General features: G+C 36.1%; 3 protein-coding genes across 5 annotated transcripts in view; 1 reads left to right on the top strand and 2 right to left on the bottom strand.

The window, feature by feature from the left end:
• The window catches only part of zgc:154055, a 62,269-nt gene extending 48,484 nt beyond the window's left edge, over positions 1-13,785 (bottom strand). For both annotated transcript variants that reach the window (XM_087289178.1, XM_087289180.1), the window contains exons 1-2: positions 13,672-13,785; positions 13,514-13,584 (exon numbers count right to left, since the gene is read on the bottom strand). The gene's annotated coding sequence lies outside the window, so the exon portion shown is untranslated. The remainder of the gene's footprint in view (positions 1-13,513; positions 13,585-13,671) is intronic.
• Positions 1-20,675, top strand: part of lck (LCK proto-oncogene, Src family tyrosine kinase) — a gene marked incomplete at its 5' end in the record, with an annotated part of 37,677 nt that extends 17,002 nt beyond the window's left edge. The window contains 5 exon segments of one of the 2 annotated variants that reach the window (NM_001001596.1): positions 2,871-3,050; positions 8,008-8,084; positions 14,794-14,947; positions 19,763-19,894; positions 20,097-20,675. In NM_001001596.1, the coding sequence (NP_001001596.1) occupies positions 2,871-3,050; positions 8,008-8,084; positions 14,794-14,947; positions 19,763-19,894; positions 20,097-20,302 (749 nt within the window). In that variant the 3' untranslated portion in view covers positions 20,303-20,675. 2 annotated transcript variants of the gene reach the window in all.
• On the bottom strand, positions 16,595-19,552 carry LOC137488103 (uncharacterized). The gene is made up of 3 exons (XM_087290578.1): positions 17,930-19,552; positions 17,671-17,844; positions 16,595-17,593 (listed from the first exon to the last, which is right to left on the bottom strand). The coding sequence occupies exons 1-3, from the start codon at positions 18,537-18,539 to the stop codon at positions 16,641-16,643; spliced, it is 1,737 nt and encodes a 578-aa protein (XP_087146704.1). The 5' UTR covers positions 18,540-19,552; the 3' UTR covers positions 16,595-16,640.
• Positions 20,676-22,513: the final 1,838 nt, after the last annotated feature.

The raw sequence follows: 22,513 nt of genomic DNA, 5'->3' as shown, positions 1-22,513 counted from the left end.
TTTTGGTCAGAATCCTGGCAGCAGCGTTCTGGATGAGCTACAACTGTCTGACTGTGTTTTTGGGAAGGCCAGTGAGGATTCCATTAAAGTAATCCACCCTGCTGCTGATAAAAGCATGAACAAGTCTCTCTCTAAGTCTTTAATGGAAATAAAGCATCTAATTCTTGCATTGTTTTTGAAATGACAGTATGCTAATATAGTATAATTACACTGCATAGTTCAGAACACTTTTGAATCAAACGCAACATTCAAATGCAAAGACAGACTATTTAGTTTAGTATTTCTTTTTAATAAAATACTTGTTTCCTAAACCTTTTTTTGAAAACAGAAGATTGTAATAATATGTAATACTTAATAAACATGACTCTTTTTGTGATGTATGGATATATGCAGTGAAAAATGTATTGTCTAAACAGTTTGTGAGGTAAAAATATTAGTCTTTATTTTATGCAAGCATTTTAACTTAAATCACAGTGTAGTTATTTAGTATTGTATTTTAAATGGGAATATTATGTGTTATGTTTTTGTTTAGTTACCAAACTTTATACTTAGTTTTGTGATTAGAGAAACATCATTCATTATATATGGCCTACATTTCTGATTTTTATGATCTTATTCAGAGAAGATATTTCTCTATTAACTATGTCCAGTTTTCAAGCATATTCAAACAACAGCAGTGATATTACACTTGTGTTGTGCTGACTCTAAAATTAGACTCATAAAGTTCACTTCAAACCTTTAAGTTTAAACCACTTCCTGTCCCTTATTGCTGTAGCAACGCACTTGTTTCTCTCACACCGGTAAAACTCCATAACCGTGCGAGCCCGCATCATAGCTTCATTTTGTTGAGCAGTGAATAGCTTTCCTCATTCAAATGAAAGAAGCATTACATGTAATGAAATGTTCCATTCATTAAAGTTCAGTGATTCTCATTGCTGATAACATCACACAAATCAGGCCCAAAGAAGCACTGAGCAAACACCCTTATAGCAAATCGTTCTCACAATGAGAAGTAGCATGTTTTTTTCCCATGGTTTCTTATTTGTTATAGAGAGTTTATAAGTTTCAGAAGTCTGCTATCATTCACGCACCCACATAATTCTTCTGTGGAATACTAAAGAACAAGAAATCAAAATTAACAGCTTAGATTTTAAGAATAGAATAAAATAGAATAAAATATTTTTAATTACAGTTGAACCATAGAATCTTATTATAGTGTTGCCTAAAACTTTGTGGCTATTTCAAATAGTAGTTTGTTTGTACAATAAATTTAAAGGTGTCATAGAATGCACACCAAATGTTTAAATAAATCTCTCATATGCGAAAACTTTGCAAAAAAAAAAAAGTTAATTTACAAATCTAAGTATTGGCGCTGAAAATAAAATTATTTGACCTTATTTGGAAGGTTCATGAATATTAATGAGCTCTGTCATATCATTTTATTAGCTCATGTTAGTCACTGACATTCACACATTGTGATGAACTCTAAAATACACATGCAAAATAATATTTCAGAGTGTCAAAAATATTTAAACAAACTGATTAGATGCCTTATGAAATGACAATCGTTTGAAATAAAGTGTTGGAGAAAGTCATGCTACCTTGAAGCGAGTGAGCTCTGTAAGCAACCTAGTTTGCTCCAACCTAGTTGTGTTGTGGATGAAATGTAGTCTAAATTATAATAACACCCGATAAAACTTTGGTTTTGAGACTTACTGCTGTCCTCCAGAAAAATCACTAAGAACTGAATGATAAGATCCAATGAATAAACATGCAAAGTGTCTGTTGCTACATTAAAAAAGTACACAGAAACGTTCAAAACATAGACTTAATACTATATAGAATTAAACTAAATAAACATACTAAACAGACTTCATGCTATTCAAGGATGCACTGAATAAATTTATAATCTGTCTTTGCTGAATTTAGTGTTCTGACAAGCTATGCTGAGATGAGATTAACCGTAAGTTACTTGTTGCATTACCTGAAAGCTGAGAGCTGCTGACTGCCTGTTCTGTTTTCAAAACTAGAGACTCAAATACATAGCAAATTTAATATCCTGTTTTAAACTTAGAAGGAAACATTTTGAATATTGTTGTAATCTCACTTTAAAACATTGTGGCCAATCAGTGTTTAGCCTGTGATATGATCTGATTCACATGTTTTTGTGATATTTTGTTTAATGATTTATTTGAGAATGAGGAAACAATGGTGTTTGGGGCTCACAGTATATCATTTCCACATACTAAACTCTTTTTATTCAAATATGCCTAGGTATCTTAACTTAAACAAAATTAATTGGGCTATATATAGAATTCCAAACCGGATTTTCTACTGACGATTATCCTCTCATGCATTTGCCTTTTGTGAATGACCAGCATTTTAGGGGACCTTAATGAGAGAATGACATTGTAACGACAAAATATTTTAGAAAACAGATTTGGATTAACCAGCTTCTCTTTCCCTGAAAGGATCATCTCTTTGGCCTTCATCTGGGCACCCTGCTGTTCTAGGGTTTTAGTCAAATTAGATTGACTTCTCAATGAAAGTTAGTAAAAACTGGAAAATTATACTGCTAGTTTAACAGCGTTAAAGCTGTTATTTTACTAACATTTACTAAAAGTGACTTGGAAATGTAGAAAATTGTAGGTTGAGGTTCAGCTCTGTTAACAGATTGTAACCACACCCAAAATTACAACAACAGTGGTTGCATTTATATTGGAATTGTTCAATCCATCAATTTATTGCTAGGGACAAATAAAACAATACACTGTATAGACGTAATTTTGCAGTGACATGAGAAACTTGATGACAGAAATTCCATTAAAAATAAGCCAATTTATTATCTCTCTCTCTCTCTCTGCTTATAGGGCTATATAACAACAACCGTCAAGTGGCTATCAAGAGTCTGAAGCCTGGTACCATGTCCATCAGCGCTTTCCTAGCTGAGGCAAACCTTATGAAGTCCCTACAGCACCCTCGACTGGTGCGACTGTTCGCTGTGGTCACGCAGGAGCCCATTTACATCATCACCGAGTACATGGAGAACGGTGAGACCCAAAAATGAGTTCCATAATATGACGAAGCAGTCACGTCTGAAACTAAATGATTCATTCATGCGTCCCGTCTGAACTTCCTTTACAAAACACACACTCGCGCTCATTGAGCAAACTTCCAATAAAACTTTCATCAGGGTTTCATGACCCAACAGGTTTGAGTGGTTTCAGGAGCGTGAGCACTTTCGGAGTTGTTTGTGTGTGTTAAGCCCACAGCCATTCCGCACTAGTGTTCCCTCTATGAAAACAAAGTTTTGAAGATAGTGAAGATGTCTGAATTTGCATCCCTCTCTCACATGAATGATTTTCAACAGAGCAGCATTAAACATCCTCATTGACCTTTCATAAGTATTTAGTTTTCAGTGTTTTTCCATCTTTTTCTGATATAAGAAAATGCATAGCTATGAAGCTTTTAAGTTTACCTGTACACATATCTTTGTTAAAACACAAACCTGACATTGCCTGTTTACTCATAAAATTGCCATTTACCAACAATATACACCATTCAGAAGTTGATCTTTGCAAAACATAAGACTAAATGAGGAACAAATTGTACAAATGTATGCTGTTGAAGACTTAAAAAGTCAAATCTCAAAAACTAATCTGAACAACGTATTTCTAAACATTTTTGGGGGCATGTTTCCCAGTTACACCCCTGGTGGTGTTTATTCCTCTATAAAGGCCTGTGTTTAATCAGACATGCTGATTCATGCCTGTCATTGTTCAGCAAGCGGTTCTGACGTCTCTTGTAACCCTCTTGTGAATGGCATCCAGAGCTTGTGTTTCATCTGTGGCATTCCCACCTTGACTGCTCTAGAACATAACATGACCCACTTCAGTTCTGAATATATGAAGTACTTATGTTTTGTTAGATTTCTGCTCTTTTAACATTGTACCTCATTTTAAAACCAGTGTCTGTCACAAATATCTCATCCAAAACTAACATAAAGCCAAATCCACATGATTCCTAATGTGGAACACATATGTGGTTTAAGTAACAGCTTTCTCAGAAATAAAAATCTATCCTTACCCTCAGGATATTCAGTGACTTTTCTTCCTCAGCAAACCATTGAGGTCTTATGAAGCAAAATTACCTGTGCAAGAAACTGAACATTATTTATAACATTATTACCTTTAATTATAGATCAACAGGACAATTTTGTAACAGTTTTTACCAGAGACCATTTGTTTTGATTTATAAGACCTTAATGTATCATTAGGAGTCATGCAGTGGTGTAATGGAACACTGTTAATCTGTAATACATTCAGATCACAACCCATGGTTCGGAACACACGTGGCCCACGGATTAATATATTTTTTACTGGATGTATGATTGCATTTAGGCTTTACTTTAAAATAAAATGATGACAGAAAGTTGTGGTTGGTTATTCAGGATGTGGTGGGTTTCATTAAAGGTGTTTTCTGTCACTTCTTGTTTGGCCTGCATTAGTGCATTCAGTGTAACCTGCATAATTAATCATTAAAAGTTCGGGATCTCAACAACTACGCAACATAGATTATAAATTATGGTGATTTGCATATGTTTATTTATACTTCAAATTACTGCATTCAGTTAGTTATAAAGTTACAGTCTAATAACGCAGAAGTACTAAGATAACAGTTTATAGTTTCGATAAAACTACCAATGCTTATGGTAAAGATTAAAATCACCGTGATAAGCATTTAACAACACTCAAAAAGGATAGTTGTAGGCAGGTATTACATTATTTAACCAATAAGTGGCAACAACCAGCCATCAAAAATATGCCACTGAAAAATTCTTCAAAAATGACACATCTAGCAATGAAAGTTTTATGAGTGTATAACTGAATCGTTTATTCAAAATGAGAACACTTGAAATAAATATGGGTTGTACAAATTTTAATGTTAGATTTCTACATTAAGAGTCATCAGCAACAGTAGTAGTAACAGTGAATTTTTCACAGTACTGAATATTTTACCATTTATTTTTATTCAGCTGATTATTTCTTTATTTAGTTTTTTTTTTTTCTGTTTGTTAAAACTAAAAGTGTCTTGCAGTACTGTTTTTGTAATAAATGGAAAGCAAATTACATTTTTTCTTCTCCCCTTTTTGTGCTGATCCCGAAAAACGGTCTGATGTGTGACTAAAAAATCATTATGTGATCCAAACCATGAGATTTGTGATCCGTTACACCACTAGAGTCATGCATTCATTTGAATTTTCCTGTAGGCCTATAGGTTTTTAGACGATTTGCGATTTACGATTTGCGATTTACGATTTTAGACTGATTCACTAAGGATCATGGTTTCAGCTAAAAATACACTCTGATGTTCTACCGAGAGAAAAAAAAGTCACCCACAGTATTGGATGTCTTGGGGGTCATTTTTTGGTTAAACTATGTCTTTAACAACATGTTTTATTACTTTTACTTATAACAGAACCAATTTGACTGAGTCGTTAAGCTCAATACATCAATTAACAAAAATCTTTTTTTTTTTTATTTAGATTTTTGGAGCTTGACAATGTTTTTTCTCTATTTACTGTATTGTGTACTGAACTACAGTTAAAACTTCATCAAAATGTCTATTTCAGAGGGCGCTGAAAGAAAACACATTTAAAGCAACTTGTTGAGAAAAATTCTAGGTTATCCATTTCTTTAAAAGTCTGAGATTCTATAATATTGTTTAGTTGTAAACACTCATGTGGATGTCATCCAGAGCTTGTGCTTCCAAAGCACTATACAAATAAACTTGAACTGAATTAAATTGAATAAATATTTATTGAACATTAATTAATTTTTAAACCCAACAAACAAATCTACAACTACACTGTAAAATCCAAAAAGTGAAGGCAACTCAAACCATTTGAGGAATCCGATTACCACAAACCATTTAATTTAAAAACATAATCTATTTGAGTACTGTGAACTTGCTCCATTTAAGTTAAAGTAATGAGGTATTATATTAACTTCAACTTGATTAACTACCTTCAACAGGGAGTTCAAAACTCTTTTCAAATGAGTAGAATTAACTTTTAGTCAATTTTGGTTTAACTACACTCATTTCATTTGATAACATTGACTGTTGGGTTTTAGCGTACAACAGCAACAACATCTTAATACATTCAGCTCAGTTTTTGTATGTTTCTCTAACCATAACACATATTAAACCCCTTACAGACAAACCGCATCTCACTGCAACTTCTACATATGCAACCTCACAGTTACAGCGTGGATTCCATCACATTAAAAAGAGACTGAGAGGCAGAATGCACATAAAAGAAGTGACACACAAACAGGGAAAAGGGCAGATACAGTGAAAGCTCTTTGTTCCATAGGCAAGTATAAGGACTGCCTTCCAATTTACAGCCAACCACCCAGAAACTAACTCATAAATGGTCAACTGTGGCCACAGGTGCGCACAAAACTCCACACCCGCGTTTTTTTCCTCTTATAATGCAACAATAGCAGTTGGTCAATATAGGCGTATTCAGATGCATATTATTCTACATGTAACCCAGTATGGATTGTTTGTCACTCTCATTGCCCCAAAGAGGATTGCAGGGCCTCCAGAATGTCATATAGATGCCAATGGAAACAAAAGACTCTAAGAGGAACAGCAGTGTTACTAGAACGTCAGAGGCACAGCTCGTGAATGGCCGTGCTTTGTATTCTTCAAGGAAGCTGATAGGACACTATACGCTCAGCTTGTTAATCTCCTAATGCTTTATTTAGGAATGTGTGCAATTGGTTTAAACCTGCAATTGTTGCTGTGTTGTTATTTTTAAAGAAGAGGTCGTTGTGCCCTTTTCCATCCCACTGTCATTTTAACAATGGAGACAGTGACAGAATGATTCAAAACATGGGAACTTCATCTAAAATTAACCCACGACCTTGAATTTTACACCCTAATGCGATCTGAGATGAAAGCGAAGTGATAGCGGGCTTGTTAATAGAGTTCCTAACGGGGTTATTTTTCCGCTGCACCTTTGTGGGAATTTCCTTCAGGGTCAGTTGGTTATTTTTTCCAATGCAAGCAGTCGTCTCAAAAGCAACAACTTTGGCCTTTAACACCACGCGTCTCAGAGCCTGATCCAAACTGGCTGCACTAGTTTCCTGAAGTTGTTCTGTTCTGTTCTAGTACTTGGATCTAATCTCTGTGCTGTTGTTTGAGTTTCTCGTAAACTCTAAGAAGAGCTTAGAGAACGATTTAAGCACCAAAACAACAGCGTTCATCTATCTGCTGTTTCCTTTTGCCTTTGAACCAAAATGACTGATGGAGAGAGTGAGCTTCCGGTAACATTCAGTTGTGGTTGAAGAGTTTTTTAAAAAGGATGCTGAAGACTGAAGAAATACAAACTATAAATACAATTTTGAAAAAAACAAAACAAAGCCATTTTTTAAGGGTATTCTTCTCGTGTAATACATCAAAGTGCATGCTGGAGGCTGAAATTCTCTTGCTAATTCATCATTGTTTTGGAAATTGTATGATCAAAACTGAAATCTGCTTCAGGAAATTTAGTTTTACATGTTAATAATTTTACAATTTTACAGTGCATAGTTAAAATGCAAGTAAAGCGTAGTTTAAAATGTTTAAAATTTCACTATATTGATGGAAATAATATATATTAAAAAGAATCATACTTAAATCTTGCATATTAGAAGTTAACATTAAAACGTTTTGTTGCTGAGATTTGATACCAAATGTTGTAATGTTGCTACTGATCAAATATTTTTATATTGATATTTAAATGATTATTCTTGATGGCTAAAAAGTGAAACTTGAAGTGGGTTGAAGGATAGTGGTAAAGTAAGACATTTTACTAAATTAAACTTTTATTATAAATAAAAATAAACTGGGACACATTCTAAAATCTAGAAATCTAAGCTAATTTATACGTTTATTGCTTTGATGCTTTACATCTTTGACACAATCGAGTTGAAAATATCCCTCTGACTCTAATTTCAGGCAGCTTGGTGGATTTTTTGAAAACTCCCGAAGGAAGTGATATACCCATCAATACGCTCATCGACATGGCTGCTCAGGTAGGCTTCACCTTTTTTCTTTTTTATTGAAGAAAAATAACGTTTTCATATATACATTACAATCCTTCTTTCTGTTTTTTTTTTATTTAAATCCGAGTCCCACTCCAAGAACTGTTCAAATACAATAATTAAACAGTCTGGAGTCGTGCATGTCATGAAGAAATAGTGATGATAGAAGATATACATTTTATTTTTTTACAAATAACGGGAAGAAAAATAAATAAATAAAAATTTGCAGGAAACTGATAATTAAAAGTAAAACCAAAAAACACCATGAAGTGGATACAAAGAGATATACATATTATTTAGCAGCAGGTTAATTCTTTCAGATTTTTAAAATTATGATAAAATACGAGGCGGCAAGGTGGTGCAGTGGGTAGCACGATCGCCTCACAACAAGAAGGTCACTGGTTCGAGCCCTGGCTGGGTCAGTTGGTATTTCTGTGTGTAGTTTACATGTTCTCCCTGTGTTCGTGTGGGTTTCCTCTGGGTGCTCCGGTTTCCAAAGACATGCACTACAGGTGAATTAAAATCTGTGTGAATGCAAGAGTGTATGGGTATTTCCCACTGGTGGGTTGTGGCTGGAAGGGCATTCGCTGTGTAAAACATATGCTGGATAAGTTGGCGGTTCATTCCGCTGTGGCGACACCTGATTAATAAAGGGACTAAGCCAAAAAGAAAATAAATGAATGACTGAATTATAAAATAGGTTCCAAGTATGTACAGAACCTGTCCACCGAACCCCCTAGTGTGTTTTTAATCTTTTCTAGATTTAGAAAAAGGCTTCACTTTTTTTTTGTCAGTACTACACACAAATCATCAGTCAGGCGTTACTCACAGGAAACAAACTAACCTAGCTTTAACATTGTACAGTCTTAAGTCTAAATGTCAGCCTTTGCAGAATATTCTGTTTATCACTCATTCCTCTATTTGGCCGCTGTCTCTAAGCTTGTGACGCTAGTATTACTCAGCTGACGTTCTGCTTCCTAATCTCACGGTTAACAATGAGCACGACTGTGTGTGTGCTGGAACCAGTCTAGACACCTTAATTCAGACACAACTGCAATGCTACCCAATAACATCATAACACACAATATAGAGTCCCCAATTTCAGCACTGACTATAGAAATTTTTAAGCACCATATAAACACATTAGAATGTGAAAATAAGACAAATAAATAAACAACACGCAGTATTAGGGTGAGCATAAAAAATAAACCAAGTTTTGTTTCTTTAACTTAATAAAAGTAGTTAATGAACTCTATTTAAGTAATACAAGATTTAACTTGATGCTTTAAGTCAGTTTCATCTAAGTAAGTTAAAATGACTTTATTTAAAGCAGCAGCTTACAATGGAATACATTGTTAGTCCACTATAGCAAATATTGTACACATCAATTGTAAGGACCATACAAAGGCCAAATATAGGTCACAGTAATTCTTGACCTAATTAACCTCATGCCATGCTTGATTGAGAACATCTAATTATTATGCGAACACATCCAACTGGAACGAATCAAAAAATGTATTTTCAAACGGAACTATTCACAAACAGACAGACATTTCATTTTTGGGTTTTCTAACTGATCAGGTTGTAATCATTTAACTGTCAGATGGTCTTGATTACTCATGGCATGAATGTTTCAATAAGTGAGAGTTGCTCATGCGCTCGGTGTGAGGATGAGAAAACACTGATGTTATTGAGCAGCGTTTTGTCGGTCAGAGGATCATGGGGGATCATGTGATATGAGGCTAATGATGTTCTCTTTCTTGTTAATGTAAAGAAATGGTGGTATAGATTGTATAAGATGCTGAATGACATTATAAAAAAAGAAATTATATATATATTTTTGGGTGGCGCAGTGGGTAGCACGATTGCCTCACAGCAAGAAGGTTGCTGGTTTAAGCTTAGGTTGGGTCAGTTGGCGTTTCTTTGGGGAGTTTGCATGTTCTCCCTGTGTTGGTGTGGGTGTCCACCGGGTGCTCGGGGTTCCCCCACAGTCCAAAGACATGCTGTATAGGTAAATTCATTGAGTTAGCTAAAGCTGTCCGTAGTGTATGTGTGTGAATGAGGGTGTGTGGATGTTTCCCAGTGATGTGTTGCAGCTGAAAGGAATCCGCTGTGTAAAACCTGTGCTGGATAAGTTGATGGTTCATTCCGCTGTGGTGAGCCCAGATTAATATAAGGACTAAGCTGACAAAAAAATGAATGAATGAATTAATGTATATATTTCTATTATTTACTAATTGGTCTATGTTTTCCTCTTAAGCCCTGGTCAGATCACACAATTTTATTGTCAGTTATGAAAGTCACTATGCCAGATTATGCGTTTTTTTTTTTTTTTTTTTAAATCTTGACATGTCGTGGATAACAAATGTGCCAGACTACATGTTCCTTTACAATCAGTCATTCCATGACGTCTACGATGAGCGTTATTTCTTAAAGCAGTCACATGTGTTGCTATAACAATATTACTTATCTCAGTTTAATTTTTTTTAAATCTTATTTTAATCTCAACAAACACTGATGCTTGCAGACAACTAATAACTACATTATTTAAGGACATTCCTTACGACGAGCTTATGACTTCTCTCTTAATATTAAAATATTTTCTTTAAAATCTAAATGTATATTTTCCTCATGGCATGAGGAAAATGAAGCACAAAGCAGCAGAAAGGAAAAATCAGATGCTCAAGACATGATATTTGAAATAATGACATTTTAAAAAACTAGCGAATATGTAACTGAGATTTGTGATGAAATCACAGAGAAGCATTTATTAAATCTATATTTACTTCAGAGCGAAACAAATCATCCATCCATATAGTTGAGTAGTGGAGGGACACAACGAAAATATAATTCGTATAAATTTTTTTGGAAAAAAATATATCTTTTTGAAACGAATTTCTTTTGCTATAATTTTTCCTCATAAAGTAACTCAGAGTTATACAAAGAGTGGCCAACACAAAATACATATATACATACCTGATATTTGAGTGTCATGTCACATTTAATACACTACAATTACTATGGTATATAAATACAGCACTACAACATGTAAAAGAGAGAGATTGACTTAGAATATCACTTACCTGTTTAATAATGATTTGATAAGCTGTAGTTAGAAATTACGCTGTTTTTCTTTGCTAAGGACTTATTATGCGATCTCTGTTGCCATCTTGTGGATGGACAACATCAACCGTCTTTGCACACCACCAATGCGCACTCAGAAATTATAAGTATTTAAAATAGGCACTATCCTTACAGTATAAATAAAGTGCACAGTTGCAATCTAAACAACTGCATTCTCCACAAAAAAAGCCTCAAAAGTTATTTATTATGAAAGTCGTCCTCTCCTTAATCCATCCTTTTCAAACTCAAAACATATGAACCTGTACATTTCAGACCATAACAATCACACATGAACACCTTACAATCACACAATTGCACATGTATTTAATCTCAGTTTGTGCTTTTATTCTGTTTTCTTATGTCTATTGTAGATGCACTGCAAAACCATTTCATCCTATTTTGTACATTTTTTTGCCTTATTGTCTTTAGATCACTTAACACGTCTTTGTCTTCGTTAAAGAGCAAAAAAAAAAAAAAAAAACAATGGCAGAGAGAGAGAGTATACGAGCGAAAGTGAAAGACAGGATGTTTTGAAGTGGCACTAAATAGAGATGTTTTGCTTTTGGGCATCCGCTTAGATGCTCTGTAATATGTTATTCATTCAGGACATTTAGAATGACTACTTGCAGGCGTCTTATGAACACAGACACCAATAATGGCAGTACATTTATGCTTACCTGTTAGTTTTGAAGCAAAACTGTCAGGCATGTTCATGTGAGACCGACACATTTTTGAATCATGACTGCCGGCATAACACTTCCTTGAACAAACATGCACAAAGTGTCATAGTGCAACATCCTTTGTAAAAAAAAAAAAAAAAATTGGACAGTTTGGCAGCCAATGAGAATCGCACTACCATCATAATGCATCTGCTGACACACACGCGGAGAAGCCATGATAACATCTAGCCACAATCACAGATCGCTGAAATGATTTGACACAAAAATTCTCAGACACCAGCTGCCGTACTGTCTCAGGCATAACGGGTCTCAGAAGTTCTGTTCAACTTGTACCAAACTGTTCAGAGATCAGACATAACTGGAGATTAAATAAGAACTTCAGCATATGAAACCTGCGGGTTAGTGCTGGGTGGAGTGGAGCAGTAGGAGGTTAAAAGTCAAATCGGGGGAAGTTAAAGCTAGAGCCTCCCTGTCTCAGGAACTGACCTCTGTGTTAATAACATAGGTCATATTCAGAATTTCAACACTAGCCTACTGTGTACTGTTTAGTAAAAAATAGTATGTGAAACAGTTATGCAGCAATAAACTAAACAGTATGCTATGTCACATGAGATCATCATGTTACACACTCCATTTAAACAGGAATATTTTTATAGCGCAAGTAATTATTAAAATGATCAAAAGTGACAGTAAAAATAATAATAAAACAACTTTAAATAACGACTTCTGCTAACAATGCAGTGTTTGCCTTATACATTCATTCTTTTTCCTTCGGCTTAGTCCCTTTATTCATCAGTGGTCGCCACAGTGGAATGAACTACCAACTTATCCAGCATATGTTTTACACAGCGGATGCCCAGTACCGGGAAACATCCATACACACTCAAATTTATTACTATTTTTACACTACGGCCAATTTAGTTTATTCAATTCACCCATGGAGCATGTCTTTGGACTGTGAGGGAAACCGGAGCACTCGGAGGAAACCTATGCGAACACAGGGAGAACATGCAAACTCCACAGAGATATTCCAACTGGCCCAGCCGGGACACGAACTAGCAACCTTCTTGCTGTGAGGCGATAGTGCTATATACTGAGCTATCCACTATTTGAATACACAAAAGGTTAATATAGAAAAGAGCAATTAAAATGTACATTTTTTCAGGGTGTTGCTGTCTTTACTGGTTTAGCAGTAGTACTGTTGCTTCTGTTTTTCTCACCAAAACAAATGAGTTTAGTTTTCTGAGCATGGAGACTTCTCTGAACTTCAGAGAGATAATGTAATTCAAGTTAAATGTGATGGACAGTCATGTCGGTGTGGTTAAAATAACTGTTAAATTAGTTTAAAAAAATTTAAAAATAGACAGACATACCATTTTATGCAATACTAAATGAGTGCTAATATTGGCTTACACGCTCAACAGCGCTTATGTAAACATGTGGTGACTGAGGGAAATGCACCATGCGGTGTAACAGCCTCGTGTACAGATCATAGGTACAGATTTGAGAGTTTTACTTTCCCAGGACCAATACAATATTAATCCATCCCACACTTGAGTTCAGCAGTAACTAGTTAGCAGTGTTTTTACCTTAGCCTGCTCTTCGGTCTGCTCTTACCTTAACTTTGTATATGGAGTTCCTTGTTCTGAAAGTGGACACGATCGACTTTCTCCTCACAACTTGTAACACTATAAACAACAATCAGAGAATCAAAGTCTTAGAACTTCAAAGAGATAGTTCAACCAAAAATGAAAATTTACTTTTAATTCACTCACCAATAGGTCCAATGTGTAGGTGTTTTTTATTTTATTTTGTTTTATTTCATTAGATATATATATATTTTTTTAGCTTAAGCAGTGGGAGTCACTCGATTTCGAGCATGCGCAACTGTCTGCGCATGCGTCATAATAAATTTTAAGGCCCAGTTTGAATCTAAAAGTGTAAATGGGTTTAACATTTGTTGTTTAGAGTTTATTTAAACGTAATTTAATTAATGAGACTTAACAAGTACAACATATAATGAATATGTTGTGTATGTTCAACTAATTTCTCAAATATTCTCTAGGATATTTAGGTTTGAATGGATTTGCTGAGGTAAATATTTGACGTAGTTTACAAGCTGTTTTACTGACAAATTTGAAACACTGAAACACTGATTCAGCGATTACAAGATGTGAAACATTTAAGTTGTACTGTTTCATCTCATCTTCTAGCGTAATTTCGAGTTTTTATTAACTTTGAGAGGTTCTTCAAATACTGTCATTGGAGCGCCACTCTCAGGACGAGTTGACTGATAAGCAGTTAGAATGTTGTATCGTGAAATAGCGTTGCAGTCCAGCATCTGCACCCCAAAGGTCACTATAGCTACAAATAAACGGTAAAATAAAGCACACTGCATTGTGAAATACAGAACATGGCACAGTATTATCTGTTATATAACCAAATGTCTAGTCATGTCCAAAATATGCATGTAAAAACAAATGTAAAAGTTTGATTGGTCAGGAACCTACTTGATGGGCTAATTCATTGGCAGGTTTCATTGGATTAGGTCTAAAAACCTGTTGTTTCCAAATCACGGTTAAAATCAAAAGGAAACAGAGCTTTTGCTCTTGCTCTTCCCTTGGTGCTTTTAAGTCTCATTTTAAAAAAATCACCTTCTGTCTCTTGCTTCTGATTGTAATTAATTAATTTAAATTTGTTTTACATATTTGGTTTATATATATAGGCCAAGTATAGATTTTGTATGTCGTTTTTAAATGTGCTCTATAAATAAAGTAAACAAACAAATATAACATACATACATACATTAAAACATGCATGCCATAACAGCATGGCATGTTATTCTAAACACAATCACACGTACAGCCTTATTACTAACACTTTTCTGCCTCCTGCAGGTTGCAGAAGGAATGGCTTACGTAGAGCAGAAGAACTACATCCACAGAGACCTGAGAGCTGCCAATATTTTGGTGTCTCATGAACTCACATGCAAGATTGCTGACTTCGGCCTGGCCCGTCTCATTGAAAACAATGAATACACCGCCAGAGAAGGTGAGACAGCCTCTGCTGCACTGTTCTCCGCAAGAGAACCTTTGTATATGGGTCAAAGGTGAAAGTACAATAAATTTTTAATAACACAACAAAAGACTTGTTCTAATATCACAGTGCAGCTAAATTAAACAAAACAAAAATCATACATTTGCATTACATTTGACAAGCATCAATCAAAGCAAAAGTAATTTAGTAAAAGTAGTTTAGATAATTATGCAGGCCTGTAGCCAGCCCGGTGAAAGGGGTGGTTCTTTTCTCAAAAAAGTGTACCTTTTTTTTGCAATTTTACGCCCCATTTTCAATTTAACTATGAGATTTCGTTACATTTTAAGCACTATTTTAAGCTGAATTAGCTTGTCTGATGGTCATCATAACCACACATTTCTACCAAAAATATTTACTAAAGATTAATTATAAATAACAAACTAGCCAGCACATTCAACTTTCCTCAGTCAGAATTTGACCATTTTAAATAAAAAAACAATAATAATGTAGAGCTTTACAATTTATCTAGCCTCTCTTGTTAAAAAAAAAAAGTGCATTTTGAAAATTCATGAATAACAACAATCGCCAAATTAATATTCTAATTCATTTTAACATGAGCCACTTTTGGTACTTCACATCTTTTTACTGCTCTTTTTTTGTTTCAAGAGTAATGCTCAAGATTTAGAACAAAACCTGTAAACTGTTTTCTCCATTTAAAAACAATACAGGAGTGAAAGATGACCTCTTATATCACATTGTGTGTTTTCCAGCAGCTGGATGTTGGACTCATTAATTTTTTTTTTTTTTTTTTGCATTGGCCAAAACTATTGAGAATTACACTCAGTTTTCATTCATTAATTTTCCTTTCGGCTTAGTCCTTTTATTAATCTGGGGTTGCCACATCGGAATGAACTGCCAACTTATCCAGCATATGTTTTATGCAGCGGATGCCCTTCCAGCTGCAACCCATCTCTGGGAAACATCCATACACATTCATTCACACTCATACATACAGACAATTTAGCCTACCCAATTCACCTGTACTGCATGTCTTTGGACTGTGGGGGACCCCCCACTGTTATATATATATTTAACATTTAAACAAACATGATAATTACATGATAATCTATTGCAAATGTTTTATTGAAAAATGGCATCTCTTCATGTCTGTTGTGAGTAACTTCGAATCCCAAGCTGTTTTAGAAACCCAGAGAAAACAAAAAGAGACCAATTTTAACTGCTCACTATCCTAAACTTACACATAAACAGATGTATTTTGCTACCTTTGGACAAATAAAGGTAGTTTTATTTAATTTATTTGATATTTGGATTTATTTTGATCTACTGTCTGTTTAACAGGCTGATATATTGCAAGTGGTTAGAACTTTATATTTGTGTATAATACATGTGAATACACTAATTTTCAAATCAATGGCTTTTAAATAACGAAAGAAAAAATGTAAAGCTCATTTCATAATTTGTCAAACCTATCATCATAAATAAAATGTTATTGAGATTAATTTATTATTTTATGCAAGCTGATGGAACCTTTTTAAGTAAGTTGAAATTGTTTCTGACCCACAAAAATCTGACTTTCCTTAATGCTCAAATAACTGATTAATACACAAAAAAGCATTAATAAAAGAATAACACAGAGAATAGTTTTAAAGTATGACAACATTTATTGACACAAAAAACAAGAATAATCCTAAAAATAGGTTGCAGAGTGGACTCTTGAAAGCAGAGGAGGGCTTCTTTTTACTGAGCGAGCCCTCTTCATCTTGACATCCTCATCATCAAATGGAAAAAACATGAAGTTTGAAGGAAGAGCAGGTCGCACTGGAACATGAGCTGCTTTCAGAGCAGGCAATTTTGTAAACACAGGAACATGCAGAGGCACATGCTTGTCCATCTTCACTCCACCTGAAAGACGTGGCAGGCTTGGTAAGGAAAGGTGAGACTTAACTTTCCAATCAGACCCACATGAAGGGTCAGTGCCGTTCCTCTCTGCCTTATTCACTAAAGGAGGAAACCTGGACACTTGACGTTCTGGAGCTTCGTCAATGAACTTCTGTCCAGCCAAAAGCTTGACAGGAGCACAGCGTGGCCTCGAAACAGGCAAGTGTGTGGAAACAGCAGCTGGATGCTGGGATTTGCCTACTCTTACATCCAGAAGAGATGAGGAACACTCAACACTGACATTCAGGTCAGACTCACATGGAGGATCTGTCAGTGAAACTTTCACCTGATGCTCACAAGACTCCACGCCCAGCCATTCTGAGGGTTCATCTGTGAAGCACTGCTGGTTGACAGGCTTCCCAGGAACATGGTTTGGCTTCAGAATGGCCAATTTTGAGTGTGGAGCATCAGGATGCTGCTGGAAAAGCCTACGTTTATCCGTCCTCACTGGTCTGCCCTCAGAATGAGGCAGAAGAGATGAGGAACGGTCAACGCTGCCATTCAGATCAGACTCACATGGAGGATGGCTGAAGTCATTCAGTGAAACTTTCATCTGATGCTCTGGAGGTCCATCAGTGAATTTCTGTCCACTAACAGGTTTCACAGGAACACACCTTGACTTCAGAACAGGCAGTTTTGAGCGTCCAGCAACAGAACGCTTTCGGAGAGGTGTATGCTCGTCCATCCTCACTGGTTGGCTCCCTGAAAGGGCAACAAAAATGAGCAAGGGGCAACACTGAGGTCAGACTCACATGAAGGGTTGATGGTTTTCACTGTACCTTTCCTCATAGGATTCGACCCCACACCCAGCCATTCTGAGGGTTCATCTGTGAAACTCTGCTGGTTGACAGGCTTCACAGGAACACGCTTTGGCTTCAGAATGGGCAGTTTTGAGCGTGGAGCATCAGGATGTCGGAGAGGCGTATGTTTATCCATTCTCACTGATTGGCTCCCTGAAAGAGGCACAAAAAATGAGCAAGGGGCAACACTGACAGTAAAGTCAGACTCACATGAAGGGTTGATGTTTTTTAACTGTACCTTTCCTCATATGATTTGACCACACGCCCAGCCATTCTGAGGGTTCATCTGTGAAACTCTGCTGGTTGACAGGCTTCACAGGAACACACCTTGACTTCAGAACAGGCAGTTTTGAGGGTGGAGCATCAGGATGATGACAGAGAGGTGTAGGTTTATCCATTCTCACTTCTCGACTCTCAGAATGGGGCAGAGGAGATGAGGAATGGTCAATGCTGGCATTCAGGTCAGGCTCACATGAAAGATAGCTGATGTCTTCCAGTGAAACCTCCATCATATGCTTAAGAGACCTCACTCCTCGACGTTTTGGATGCCCATGACCATCAGTGAACTTCTGCTTCTCAGCAGGTTTCACGGGAACATGGCGCAGCTTAACAGTCAGGTTTGAGCATACAACCTCAGGATGCTGAGGGAGAGGCGCACTTGTGTCCATCCTCACTGCACTGCTCCAGGAATAGGGCAGATCAGACGAGGGACACTCAGCATTGGCGTGCAGATCAGAAACAGGTAAAAAGTAGCTGACACTTTTCACTGAAACTTTCATCTGACGCTTAGGAGAGCTCACGTCTCGATGTTCTGGAGATCGTGGCACGGATTGACTGTTAAACCACATGTTGAAAAAGTGGAGTGAAGATTATATCACAGCAACGACAAACAGGATTCAACAAGCGATAAGTAGCGACTGTCAAATGCTATGTAACTCTGTTCACCGTGGAATGGTCGCTATGATGTCAACATTCTTTTAGATTTAGAACGTTCGCGTGCCTTCAAACCTGTGACGTTTTATCAGGCATCATTTAAATCTCGTATATAGCCCACATTCACTTATACAGGCCTTTTATTAACATAATATATTTGTTTATTTTATTTTTTAATTCATCAAATCGGTTCTCAATCTACTCTGAGCGCATTTTAACGCAGTCAGATTTGGGGCAGATTTTAATATAGCAGGTCTACCGCATAAATGAAAGTGTGGCTCCCTCTAGAGGTGAAAATCTTATATTAGGCCAATATTGAATAAATATGTTATTCCTCTCCCTTCAAGTATATATGGAGGACGAAACCTACAAAAACAATAAATAAATAAATACGCAAATATATAAATAAATGACTAAATAAATCCAAACATTCCTGGGGGGATGGGGGGTACACTTATGTAGTTATTCAGGTGGTTCGAAAGGCCCTCCGAGACGAAGTCCAGAATTTGGTCCCTACATGAGCTGATTTGTCCCATTTTTGACTATTAAGCCATCATAAATTGTGGCCATAACCGAAAGAAGAAGGCTTTAAGACTAATTTAATTTTTAATTATTCAAATGGCCAATACTGACTGAGGAAAACTGAATGAGCTGGCCAGTTTATTATTTGCCTATAGGCTACAGTCTTAAATTAAAACATTAAATGCTAATCTTATAACATCATTTATAAAACTCTAATAACTTACACTTTAAATGCACATTAGTATTATAGTCAAATAGTATTTTAACGTAGAGAAAAATGTCATATGGCACTTCATATGTAGTACGATCACCCTTAATTTAACTTTTTTTTTTTTTTTTTTTAAGTAGAGTTCAGTAAGTGTCGTTAATTGTTTTTTACATAAATGTGTTATGATGAAAGACACATGACTGGTATTTTGATTTTACTTATAAGATATTTGAAACAATCAAATACTCTTCTTATGATTAATACACAACATATTTAAAATCACTTCTATTCTATTAATTAATCTATTATTCAACTAATTTGATGCATCTTTGAACCAAATGCAAGAAATTCTGACCACAACAGCTTAAAAAGGGATCTAAACAATGCCTATTACTTTACATTAACCAGGTGCGAAGTTTCCTATCAAATGGACGGCACCAGAGGCCATAAACTACGGCACATTCTCAATCAAATCAGACGTCTGGTCATTTGGTGTACTGCTGACAGAGATCGTTACTTATGGAAGGATCCCATATCCAGGTAACAAATAGCCTCAATGTTCTTCCTGTTTGAACTTATTTCAGTTTTGTACAGAAGTGTGTATGTTGTGTTGTAATATGGAACTTCTCCTGTAATACGGCACCTTGCTCAGATTTTAGTTTCCCTAAACGGGATAATAAAGTTGAGCCTAAGTCCGAATGATCAAATCCTGTTTTTCACCCCGTTACTCGTGATCTTTCAGGAATGACAAACCCAGAGGTGATCGCAAACCTCGAGAGGGGCTACCGCATGCCTTGCCCCGATAACTGTCCTGAGGCTCTCTATAACGTTATGAAACACTGCTGGACGGAGAACCCAGACAACCGGCCCACCTTCGAGTTCCTGCGCAGCGTTCTAGAGGACTTTTTCACTGCTACAGAGGGACAGTACCAGGAGCAGCCCTGCTGAACAGAGTAAACTGAAAATCCATGGGCTCACATTAAAGACTTTTGTTGCATTGAGAAATATTTGAAAATATTTTTAGTCAAAGCAAAAAAACTGAGATTATAAGCCTTATCCAATTTTATCTTGATGTTTAAAACTGATTTTGTCCTATCTTATTTTGTGTGCATGTATATTTTTAGCAGATAAAAAAGGTTTTTACAATTTTTTAAATAACAAGCCAAACGGGAAAAGTTCAGCTTCACATAATCTGGTCTGGTTGAATGCTCTGCCTTTTTACATTGAGTTTTTATCATTTCTGCTGTAAGAGCTGTCTTTTTATTTTTACAGAAGTAAACTGCATCATTTTTTTTAATAGTAAAACTATCGAAGAGATAAACAGGCCTCATTCTTTTAGATTTCAACACCTCATTTACTGTGACCACTGCACATCTTGTTTTACAAATCTTAAGTGAAATTGTTTAATTCTCGCCACATATTAACATCTTCGTGAAAACTTGGGCATTCATAAGATATCAACAGACAAAACTGACTGCTTATCATAGGGAAGTACAGAATGCAAGGTCTCTGTAGGTTTTACAAACATTAATGTAAATTATAGGTCTCAAACTCAATTCCTGGAGGGCCGCTGCTCTGCACAGTTTTGCTCCAACCCTAATCAAACACAGCTGATCCAGTGGTGTCTAGTAGTCTTAAACACCTTGATTAGTTGGATCAGGTGTGTTTGATTAGGGTTTGAGCTAAACTGTGCAGAGCTGCAGCCCTCAAGGAATCAAGTTTGAGACCTATGCTTTAAAGCAACAGTTCACTCAAAATCTAAACTTCTGTCATCATGTACTCAACCTCCATTTGTTCCCAACCTGTTCTTTTGTTGAACAATAAGGAAAATATTTAGAAGAATGTTAGAAAAGAAAATGGCTGTTTTTTTCTTCTCTAACATTCTCTAAAACATGGGTGCCCAAACTCGGTCCTGGAGGGCTGATGTCCTGCATGTCCTGCTAGCTCATCAAGCTTTAAAGCTGCGGTCACACTGCACTTTTCTCCCCATAGACTTCCATTCATACGCACAGGAATGCATCAGACCGGAAACGTAAAGTCATGTGGCAAGCTTCGCAGTTCGCTACATTGGAAAGTTCAAGCTTGGTGAACTCTGACCTGCGAAATTACATCATATGATTGCGTAAGACCAACCGATGATCAAAACATGACTTCTCTGGACAGAAATTTAAAAAATGGACCAATTGCTTGCTTTTTTTAATGTCTAATCATCTTGTTAAATCACGGTCCTTTTCGCAATGCCATACTACAGAATTTCACAAGCTTAAACTCTAGTGTGACTGCCGCATTACTAGGCTTTCTAGAAACATCTTGCAGGTGTGTTGAGGCAAGTTGGAGCTAAAATTTGCAGGACACCACCCCTTCAGGACCAAGTTTGGACACCCCTGCTCTAGAATAACTTGTTTTATGTTCAAAAGAAGAAAGAAAATTTTCAGATGAAATCGTGTGAGAGAGTAAATAAGGAAATTTTCATTTTGGGGTGAACTATTCCTTCTTAAATCCACCAAAAGAAAATGTAATATTTTGAATGAAACAATCTGTCAATCGATATATTGTGTAAAAATTAACTAATAAGGAGCAGACATTAAAGCTTTATCAGCAACACAGTTTGACCTGCTGCTCTTCATCAATATCTGCTCTCATTTTCTCACATTGTCCTGTGAAAATGTTTAAAGATTCTTACAAGGGGTTGGGGGGGGGGGGGGGGGGGGGGGTTGATCAATTTTCAGATCAAATTGACTAAAAATCAAACTATGCTTAAAAAATGCTAGCTTATGTGCTCAGAAAAATCTGCTTAATTTAAATGTAAACTTCATGGGGGTCAACACTTCCTCGGGCCTTGCAAAACAATCTGTCGCCCTGTTGTTTCAGTGTAAAGAAACTGTTCTTTGTCTTACTGTTCTTATGTCATTAGAAATAGTTATGCCATTAAAAACATCACCAGCATCACTGGATTGTGTTTTAAATCCTCAAAATGTAATATGTTTTTGGGGAAACACTTCTTTGGGCCATGTAAAAGAATTCCCATGTGTTTTCAGTGTAAAGCCCCCTTTAAACATAGCAAATTTAAAACTTTTGAGTCTTTTTATCCTATCATGTACTGTATCCACGATTATAGTGTAAATATCCATTCTGCATGTGAAAATTGATTGGTCACAC

Source organism: Danio rerio, chromosome 17 (genome assembly GCF_052040795.2).
Source record: "Danio rerio strain M-AB ecotype USA chromosome 17, GRCz13ab, whole genome shotgun sequence".
In the NCBI taxonomy this organism is placed as follows: Eukaryota; Metazoa; Chordata; class Actinopteri; order Cypriniformes; family Danionidae; genus Danio; species Danio rerio.
The sequence above is the reverse complement of the archived record's forward strand: the minus strand, read 5'-3'. Positions and strand labels throughout refer to the sequence as shown.

Bases quoted from the DNA above. Each gene is read 5' to 3' on its own strand.
- LOC137488103 (XM_087290578.1), bottom strand. From the start codon at position 18,539: ATGTGGTTTAACAGTCAATCCGTGCCACGATCTCCAGAACATCGAGAC. The intron at 17,845-17,929 runs GTACAGTTAAAA...TGCCTCTTTCAG, and splicing joins GTCAAATCATATGAGGAAAG to GGAGCCAATCAGTGAGAATG. The intron at 17,594-17,670 runs GTACAGTGAAAA...TTGCCCTTTCAG, and splicing joins GTCGAATCCTATGAGGAAAG to GGAGCCAACCAGTGAGGATG.